Raw genomic sequence first — 10,728 nt, 5'->3', positions numbered from 1 at the left:
GGCAAAAAAAGTGACAAATCGCTCCAGTTTAAACAATATAACTTCATGCTTACGAATAAGCAAGAGCAATAGAGACGCAGATAAGTGTTAACAAAATGGCTATTTTTGTTTTTCGTTGTAGGCCCTTTGTTTTCCCGGACCGTGTGTACATGGTTTTATTGTGGGTCAAGCATGGGTCAAGTCTTGTCTATGACCGTTTTATGCTGTCAACTTCAAGTGACATTCATTTCATTTCAATGTCTCATTGTCATTTTGTAAATTTGTACTATTCTATACGATTTCCAATCTCCGTGTACATGTAATTGTTTAATGTAGAAATGGTTTTGCGTACTTTATATTGTTTAAAAGCAAACTAAAGATACATTTACAATATGGCTATAAATATTGAGTTGTAACTTGCCATAAGTGAAAGTTCTCGACTTAACGTTAATTTAACATTTTGCACATTTTTGTCCAGCGTGCAACAATGGCTTGCGTGCAGAATTCAGTCCAGGCGGACTCTGAGAGGGAGGAAGGAGAGATAGTTGATGAATTAGATGAGCTTTCGGACATATCGTCGGAGGAAGAGTTTCTACTACGACAGAGGTTGCATATGCTTGAGAAGTATAACAATGTCCTTGAACGTAAGAATGCAAAGCGTACGAGCACAGGGCCTGGTAAGTAACTTGTTTATGACATAAACTGTACATTGTTTCTCTTTCTGATGCTCTGTTTATACAAGTATAGAGTACTTGCCACCACCACAAGTTAGTGTGTACTGAACACAAATGATAGGAACTTTTAACTTATTTGTTACATTATTTACTCTTACTGTCGAATCTAAATTGGAAATATACCTTAGGGATTACAGATTTTACAGTTATTCGCACTTGACATGATGAACAATTTTAAGGGACTTATGTACTTTAAAACATATTATGATACATGTGTGAATAAATAATTTGTGATTGCAACCTCATATCAATTTAAAACAAGACTGAAGGGAGGAGTTTATCACCACTTGTTGCAAGTTTCCTATTTTCCGCACTTGTATTTTAAATAACTGTTTTGCCACCCAGGTGTATAAGAAACACCTTTCTAGAGGTTTATTGTTTAACTGATTCATTGCATGTTCCATTTTCGAAAACTTTAAAACTTTTCGCTGTGGCGCGGAACAATCATTTCATGACACGGCAGCCTTGCCATGCGCCATAAAATATGATGACACTCCTCCCGTGTCATACGCCACATGTAAAAAACGTTGATGACATGGCAGGCGTGTCATCAGCACCGAATCGGTTAATTTAGGCTTCTTTACCAACTGCCTCTAATAATTGGTAGACCTATTAATAAAGATTTCACTTATGAGTTAACTCTTAAAGTAGCAACCATTAATTAATATGTTTATCATATGGGTAATGGAGTGTAAATACATTGCGAGTAACTGTAGAACTCTCTTACAAGTATTGTATTTATTATACTCCATACATTTATTTGAATACTTAACTTTGCAGTTAGCGTTTAATAAATAAATAAATATTATAGGACATTTTTACACAAATTGACTAAGCCCCACGGTAAGCTCAAGAAAGCTTGTGTTGTGGGTGGTCAGACAATGATAAATATAACATAAGAATACTTAAATACATAGAAAACAACCATGACTCAGGAACAAATATATGTATCATTATACAAATAAATGCCCTTACCAGGATTCGAATCCGGGACCATCGGCTTCATAGGCAGGGTGACTACCCACTAGGCCAGACCGGTTGTTATTCAGATGAAACATTATAACAGCTTGCATAAACTTAGAGTGAAATTTTAAGTTGACCTGTGTCAACTACAACTAAATTTTAAGTTGACACAGATCACCAGCAAACCTTGTTATCACTTGACGTTGGCTATGGGCTATTTACTGGTATCATTTATTAATATGTTACTTGGGCGAAGTTGGGCACCAACAGCGAAGTTAAGGTTCCCTGCGGTAGATAATAGTTTTACCAACTCTGATTTTCAATAAATTGCAACATTGATAATGGGGTTGTTTTTTTTATTTAGTTATTTATTATACTAGAAGTTACAACTTTTTTTTTTGAATAGAAAGTCATTAGTTTGACTGTGGAGTCTCAGTATATTATAATAGGTACTATACTTAATTAAATTTAAAAATTAGAATAGGTTTACATTCGTAGTTGAAATAGGTAGGTATATCATGAATACACTATATGGTTGGTCAGCAGCCTCAGTATATTTATCTATTGCTTATTCTGCTATATTGCAGTTCGGCAGTTGCAGTGAATGTATCACATAATTGTTGTCATGAGTTTACATTTTTTATTGAAGAAACTTTGAACTCTTGTATACTTTTTGCAGCAGCACACATAAATATTAATGACAGTAAGGGTAATGAAAACAAATTTTATGTGGTTTATTTGTGTGACACAGAGTGATAATATTTGAACACACACACTTGCATAAAATATACATGGGGTGTATTCAAGAAATTTCGTAAAATCCGAGAATCAGATGAAAATAAACAAGGGAATTACCTGAATACACTTTATCTATTTCAATGTAGAGTCGATACTTTGTATTTACATTTAATTCAAGAGTTACTTTTTTTTAATTGCTGACTCAATTTAAAAGGGTTTCAGTATAGGTTTCCGGACTAGGTATGGTTTTCTATTGGTTTGTTTATGTACTGGTGTTTGTCAGGCGCAGGAGTGAGGTGTTTAGACACCTCACTCTTCTAAGGAACATATGGGTCTATTTTTAGTGTTCGGTACAAAACTTTGTTCACAAACACTTATTTTTGTTTTCTTCACGAATTGTTTTTCGTTAGATTTAGATAAAAAACAGATTTTAACCTCATTCTGGGCGGAATAAATATTAAATCAAAACTTGTCCCGAAAAAATGTACAATATGTGTTTTCGTAACTCAAAGGAAGATTTTTTATTTAGAACATATGGTACAATTGAGTTTAAATTGTACAGAATAACGAACTCTATTTATCCACCAATTTTTATCGAAATCTGACTCAGCAAAAATCGTCAACAAAACAAAATTCGGCCCAGACAGTCTTTGGGGTTACCTATTTATTCAGAGTGTGTTAGAAATAATTCAAAACTATCTTTTATTTGTTTAGTTGTACTTCAAACACTGCGGTAGCTTATAAAAAAATAAGTCACATATTTTATTAAGTTTTTCTTGACAACTAATATAATTATGGTCATGGTTATTAATATCATAACAATAATAAAATTGTGTGTCTTTTAATAATTGTTAGTTTCCCTGTCTTTACGCTTTCAGCTAAATATGTTAAATTGCCAAGTTTTTTTAGTTTGAATACGAAAAAGCAATCTAATATTGTTTAGTTCGTGAAATTAACTTCGCATTTTAATATATTCAGATAACAATATGATTAGATTATGTTTATTTATAACTAATTTGCATGCACTACCTCACTTTGCACTGAGATTCTTTAATATAACTTTTAGGTAAAAAAAGTAAGGACAATGATGCATTTTTATGTGATCTCTCTGAGATATCTGCCACAGAATTGGAAGAACCGTATATAGTTTCTAAAGATATCAGGGATCAAAAACATTTAAAATCATATCCCAAACCAAAACGAAGAAAAGATCCACTACCTGATAACAATTTAGCAAAACGGGTACACAGAAGAAAATCTAACAAAATTAAGAAAAGGGCCACATTTCTATCTGAATCAAGCGATGAATCTGATGATGAGTATAGAAATAAAAGACGAAAGTTAGCTGCAGCTGTCAATAAGGGTAATGTTGACAAATCAACTCTGAAAGCAAGGCTGGAAAAAATGCTCTGTGGGGCACAAAACCCTGAGCCTGATAGATTCTTCCCGAATTTGCAGAGTGAAACCCATCTAGTGTCCATTAATAACGAGATTTCTTTAGAAAAGGTAATTAGCCCAGATGCTTCAAATGGAGTTAAAAAAGATTCTATAAATGACCAAGTGTATGAATCTGTAGACTTATGTTCTGATGTAGATACTAAAGACAATGGAAATAGTGGTAGCGCTATAAGTGTACTGTCAAGCACTGAAAATAACGGTAGTGTTATAAGTGTAGCGTCAGAAAACCATTCCACCTTGGATTTAGCCCAAGAGATTACTGCTAATGAGAAAAATGTCATTATCAACGAAACTCAAAATGCCAGAGATTCAGACGAAGATTTAGAATTACTAAGAGAACACGCTCTGAAAACGAAGGCTGTCAAAACCAACGGTCAAAAAATTGAATTGGAGAAACAAAATACACAGAGCGAAGTTATTGACGAAAAACATGCTTTGCTGTTGTCAGGAGATGAAGATAGCGATACGGCTGAACTTCGGTTGATTTGTCTAAAGTCTGCTTTATTGAAAAAAGCTTTTGAAAGGAAACAAAAACAAAAGTTAAAGAAGCGACTGTCCCAGTCCTTGAATTTGGATGATGAACTTATGAGAGATCAGATCGAATATATGAACCAAATGTTGTCAGATAATAATACTGATATAGAATCGGTTGATATGGATATTGGATCAGATGGAGATGAAAAAAGTAAAGATTCTCTTATTGAATCTTTAAAACCCACAAATATAGAACATGAAAAAAGAGATGTGGCAGAAAGTAAACAGAATGGAATAATGGAATTAATGAATTCTAAGGAGGATGAATTTGAGGAGGACGAGGATCTCTTACGTGCCAAATTATTAACTTCCTTAAGTAAAAACTTGCCTAATCTTGTTCATCCTAATGATATAAATAGTATCACAGATAGCAAATTACCAAAAAAAGATAGTGAGACTGAAAAACAGGCCAATAATATACCAGAGGAGAAAAGATTTATAATTAGCATTGGAAATTCTGATTCGGAGGGCGAGCATGAAGCAACTAAAAATTTAACAAAGATGCATATGAAATTGTCAGAACAAGCCGATTTCCAGCAAAAACTTGACATGTTCTTGAAATCTACACGTATGGAGGTAGAAAAGAGTGTTCTTCCTGATGTTGTCCAACAGCCTGTAGTACCGCCCTTGCCAAAAACTAAGGAAAAATTCGTCCCAAAGGTGAGAATCCGTTATTTTTAGTATTAGGAAGGATTAAGTGACCATGAACTTCTGTGCCTTAAAGTGGGATCGACCCAGCGTCTTCCATTAGCATTTACGGCACGGTATAACTCATGAGCCACTCTGCCACGGCAGCAAACGTTTCAGTTTTCTGATCTTGAAATGCTTTTTGCTTTAGCCGTTACCCTAAACCTGTTAGAATTCGCTGAATTTTATCTTTAATAATACCATAATTGATATAAAATTGTTCATAACATTGTAAAAATTTCAGACCGTTAACCATTTACCGAAATCGGAACAAATTGAGTACAAAAATTTGGTGAAAAGGATGGCAGAGTTGGAAAAGATTAAAAACGCGAGACAATCATCGATAAATGTAAATAAAGCAACAACGAAGCCAATGGACACCTTAAAACCTCGTAATTTTGGCACTAGAGAACAGCTAACAAATAACGAATTAGAAGAGCAAATAGCTTTGTCAAGGTACTTGTGATTTTTAATATTTAGAATCTTTTACGTCATCGGTTTTTACTTAACATTTATATTTACAGAAAAACTATAGCAGAAGAGTCGGCTAAGGTACTTAAGCTTAAAGAAGAGGCAACCAAATTATCACACAAGTATAAAATTGTATCAACTGAACTTCGAAATATAGCAACTGCTATAACTTTAAATAAAAGGCAACAGAAAGTTGCTCAAATTAAGTTGTCCAAAATAAGAACTCAACATCAGCTGCTGATAAACAGGTATTTGCACTTTTGCATAAAACCATGTTCTATTGTTTTCACTTAGCAAGAAAGTTTTTCTTATGTAGTTTAGAACTATTCTTAAACTTTTTAAAACTGTTTCACAGCTCAGCTACTTCCAAACATTCCATACCAAACGGTAATATAGCACCAGTAGTTCGTGGCCCACAAAAACTATCAACGACCGCGAAGAGACCACAGAAAGAAAATGCCCCAGTTGAGGAAGTCAAAACTGTACAGTTATACAATCCATCAACCCTTAGTGACCTACAGTCAGTTAAAGTGAGCGTGGTCAATGATAGAATGGAAGAACCGAACCCTAGATTATCAGTTCAAATAGACGTTACTAATAATAAAAAGACTGTAAAATTGCCTGATCACCCAGTTAAGAGTACCTTTATAGACAGCAATGTTGAATCTAGAATAAATGATGGAAGTATTGACGCCAATGTAGAACTCGTCGACAGAGGCAAGAAAGATCGAAAAGAACTGACTGATAGTAACTGGGGAAGTAAAAATAAACTGAAAGATGATGATTACAAGTCACCGCTCCAAGCATTAGGCTCTGCAAAGTAAGTCGTTTCGATAGATGCATGTATTGTAAAACATACCTACAAAAATTTTGAAATTAATTTTTATTTTCAAGAACAATAAGGTAATTTCCATTTCTGATTATAACTATATTATTACATCGGTGCTAATGTTAAAGATAGGAGGAATTATTTCGTGAGTTTTAGTCTGGTCATTTTATTGGTGATTATTAGATTTAACATTTTATATTAAACATAATTATAATATTATGCATTAAAGCTATTCTTTTTATCTTCAACATTAGTATGTTTAGTATCGTATAACTACAAATGTATGATGATGCGTTTGTACCACGTTCGTTGTTGGCTAAAACTTCAAGTTTCATCTACAGCAATCAATTAACTAACTTAATCTAATAAGTGATTCCTATTTGTTCTATTTAATTTAATTTACTTACCGTTACATTTGTTCTTTTCGCGTACACGTCCATAGAAGTACCTAATTAAAACATTACTCAATCCTGAAGTTGGTTCAATTCTGTTGCTTTGTTACGTGACTATTCTGATAAACATGTCTGACAGACTGTCAAACTAACGCTGAAAGCTTAGTAACAAAATTCTTGGTTCAGTATTTGAAGAAAAAAACTATGAATTTTTTGTTACCACATTACTGTTGTGTGGAACAATTAGGAATGTCTACTCTGAACGCTTAATAACATTGTTTTTGGTCCCCATTAGGTGTATACATAATAGAACAAGAAAATGTGCATGTTTCAATTACCGCTTCCGTTATAAATGAGTGGATGGATGCGTACACATCGCTGGAGGCGTGCGATGTAAGTATGCACTTCACCAGTCAAAATCCCACTTCTGATGTCTTTATTAATGCAAACACTTTTCAGCTGGGACCCGAACGCCGTGCTCTGCCGTTTCGAGATCGGGGGCAGTTGCAAAGACCCCGATTGCAAATATCTACACCCAGAAATACAGGAACAATGACACTTTACACATACACATTGCTGCCACACACTGCCATACTTTACTCGTACATACATTTACACACACAGACATTTGTTGGTACTGCTGCTGTACTGGACTCTACAGACAATGTGTAAAGTATATGACATATATGTATTATGTATCATGGATCTGTTTCAAATTGCTAACATACACGATTTATACAAATTATACCTTAATGTGGAACTGTTTGCAGTCCGTATATTTTTTATAATCGTAATAGTTGGAAAAAGCATTTTAAGCAAAACTTACGAAATATGATTTGTATGATCTAATTATACTTTTAACATACAACGATAAAATTTAATAGTTACAGCAACAGTTTCTTTTTTTTTAATTACAGCAAATAGTTATATCAGTTATATGTAATGGCACAATACACGCATTGATTGTATTGTAAAATGTATTGCAATAACAAAAAAAAAATCCATTGCTCTCAGTCATTTAACTGACAGATATAATAGAAAATAAAGCTTGATTTAATTTGTCCAACTATTATAATTCTAGAAAATATACAACTTGACGCAAATATTTCCAAATATTCGCAGGAGGCAATCTCATATTTAGTTTTATTTTCATAAACTGATGAATTTATATTTTAACTGTATTTTTGCCGCAAAATAACGAGCTAAATACGAAGTTATTTGGTTAATACGCATGTCATTGACGTCAATGGACTGTTAACCATATTTATCAAATAAAAGTAATTGAAATCGATAAGCGTTATTCACAGTGGTTCTACCTTGACATTCATATTCATGTTTAACCCTTTATAAGACATTAAGGTGTTAGGAATCATGTAAAATTGAACTATATCACTTTGAAATAAAGTTCAAATTCAAGTGGGAAATATATTCCCTCTACCTTATAAAGGCTTAAATTCAATACTTCGCTTATCATTTGTTTGTACGTTTCAAGACTCATATCAGTTGATTAAATAACTTTTTTATGCGATTCTAGTTGCTGTTGCGTTGCTGACAGATGTCTTCCTACAGTGGTAAGTTCCGGTATTTACTAGTCATAGTGAAACGTAGTGGTCTCTCGGACTCTGCTCGTATCCCGGCAACGTTTATGGTAAAATGTATATTTTACTTAGTTAAGTTTTATTATAAATATTTTTAAAATACGATATTGTACAATGTGAAAAGTAAAATAAATTATTATTTTGTAATATCTTTGTTTTATTTATAATTATAAACACCATTACACACTTTGAACGCTATTTTTATAAGCTAAATAGACTCGTAAAACACAGTGTTTTTGAATCCATGAACAAGAAATCTAACTTCGTATTTACGAGTTCTTAGTGTTCAGTCAGCAGCAGAAGTCGCTATACACTCCAGGTGCTCAAAGAGAGGTAAACGTTTAAACTGTCAAAAAGTTGTTGACTGTCATGGTAGTATTTACTTGTGAGCGCTCAACGTGTCACAAATATGTTAACAGTCGCTATTCATTAATTTCTACACTTACAACAAGTCATTGATACCTTAGCTGTCAAAAAACCAATGGTATCTAAGCGGCCAACGTGTCAAATATATCTGAACAATATGGAAAAATAGACTTTAAAGCATACAAGTATGGTCGAATATTGAATGAAAGATAGCCATGCTAATTTCAGGTAAAGCGTTTTGACAATCATCGAAAGCAGTACAGTCTTGTCATCACATACATCTATCTCACGTTTTGCCCTTCAACCATTTGACAGGAGCCTCTCGGTCAACTTACTGCAAACTATTTCTTTTAACAGAATCGTCAAGACGAATGAGTGACACATAGCAAAATCTAACTGAAGCCGAATTTAGAGCCAATTGTCAAGGCACGTTGTGGTCTCAGTAACAGGCGTTTGCTTTTCAAAGTAGAGACCGCGGGTTCAAATCTCAGTCGGTACGCACTAGAGATTACAGCTTTCTATTTCTTTTGGGTTTCATTTTTATTATTAATTTGTGTCTTCAGGTTTTATGTTAATTTCGCATTAGTTTATATAATTTTTGAAGATATATCAGATGTAGCGTAATATGTACGACTTTCTATCAGGACTTTGTAGGTTTGAACCCGCAGTAAGCGTTACTTAGATTACTCCTGTGCGGAATGCCATTTGATATTTACCTACTGCTAGGTTGGATACAATTATTTTCTCCTTCGTTCTTTGATCGATTCGGGGCATCGTATTTTAGTAGGTACTACACAGGTTGGCCCATTTAGATCGGTCAGTATGGGAAAATCTAAAACTATAAGACATACACCGATCTCTTCTTAGGAACCATGTCATCGATTTTAGTAACAAGAAAAACTGCATTCATACATTTAAAAAAAATGTATGTAAAATGTATTGAAAATAAAAACCGGGCAAGTGCGAGTCGGACTCGCGCACGAAGGGTTCCGTACCATAATGCAAAAAAAGGCAAAAAAAACGGTCACCCATCCAAGTACTGACCCCGCCCGACGTTGCTTAACTTCGGTCAAAAATCACGTTCGTTGTATGGGAGCCCCAGTTAAATCTTTATTTTATTCTGTTTTTAGTATTTGTTGTTATAGCGGCAACAGAAATACATCATCTGTGAAAATTTCAACTATCTAGCTATCACGGTTCGTGAGATACAGCCTGGTGACAGACGGACGGACGGTCGGATGGATGGACGGACGGACGGATAGCAGAGTCTTAGTAATAGGGTCCCGTTTTACCCTTTGGGTACGGAACCCTAAAAACCCTAAAAATCTTCGGAAACTTACTAAATGAAATTAAAGGACATGAAAACAATGCATTTTATTAATTTTAGACATCATGTTTCATAGTAACATTTATTGCTTAAGACCTACACAATCGATATCTAAATAGAAATAGTCTTAGTTTTATTTTTCAAAACGTTCGGGGTTTGATTCCCGAGCTGAGTACACATTTTTTTTAAATGTATGAATGCAGTGTTTCGTGTTACTTAAATCGATGACATGATTCCTAAGAAAAGATCGGTGTATATCTTATAGTATCAGATTTTCCCATACTGGCCGATCTAAATGGGCCAACCTGTGGCCACCCTGTATAGTATGTTTTAGTACAATAAGCGGGCTAAATAAATATATTACCATAGGTATATAATATGCTCTACGGTTTGGAAGAACAGCCGCATATGACAGTTAAAATAAAAAAAACCGATCGTTCTCGTAGAACCTACTTATTTATTGTCTAAGTTTGACACTTAACGATAAAATACTTCTTTAAGAAAGGAGGTGTCAATTCGTAGTGCTACAGTATTTATTTAAAAGTTAAACAGATAAAATGTTGATGCTTAGTTACCATTGAAATAACAACTGCTTAGCAACTGGTGGCACCCTGGCTGCTGACGTACGTGATTGGCAGTGCGTGTAGGTATT

General features: G+C 34.1%; 1 protein-coding gene across 4 annotated transcripts; it reads left to right on the top strand.

Moving 5' to 3' along the window:
• The first annotated feature begins 244 nt into the window (after window positions 1-244).
• LOC134666718 (uncharacterized) lies at window positions 245-8,530 on the top strand. Of its 4 annotated transcripts, none has more exons than XM_063523961.1 (7): window positions 245-656; window positions 3,481-5,066; window positions 5,338-5,549; window positions 5,618-5,812; window positions 5,920-6,384; window positions 7,081-7,178; window positions 8,320-8,530. In XM_063523961.1, exons 1-6 carry the CDS (start codon window positions 467-469, stop codon window positions 7,139-7,141), a joined length of 2,709 nt encoding a protein of 902 aa, XP_063380031.1. In that variant the 5' UTR covers window positions 245-466; the 3' UTR covers window positions 7,142-7,178; window positions 8,320-8,530. The 4 variants fall into 4 exon arrangements, 3 of the variants coding, with proteins under 3 accessions (XP_063380031.1, XP_063380030.1, XP_063380029.1); XM_063523960.1 differs by lacking the exon at window positions 8,320-8,530 and adding an exon at window positions 7,245-8,313; XR_010098546.1 differs by lacking the exon at window positions 7,081-7,178 and adding an exon at window positions 7,245-7,453 and having other exon boundaries at window positions 247-656.
• Window positions 8,531-10,728: the final 2,198 nt, after the last annotated feature.

Source organism: Cydia fagiglandana, chromosome 8 (assembly GCF_963556715.1).
Source record: "Cydia fagiglandana chromosome 8, ilCydFagi1.1, whole genome shotgun sequence".
NCBI lineage: Eukaryota > Metazoa > Arthropoda > Insecta > Lepidoptera > Tortricidae > Cydia > Cydia fagiglandana.
Note: the sequence above shows the minus strand (reverse complement) of the source record. Positions and strands in the feature narration are given on the sequence as shown.

Coding starts and splice junctions, on each gene's coding strand:
- LOC134666718 (XM_063523959.1), top strand. CDS start 467: ATGGCTTGCGTGCAGAATTCAGTCCAGGCGGACTCTGAGAGGGAGGAA. Junction 5,067..5,337: donor AGGAAAAATTCGTCCCAAAG/GTGAGAATCCGT, acceptor TAAAAATTTCAG/ACCGTTAACCATTTACCGAA. Junction 5,813..5,919: donor CATCAGCTGCTGATAAACAG/GTATTTGCACTT, acceptor ACTGTTTCACAG/CTCAGCTACTTCCAAACATT.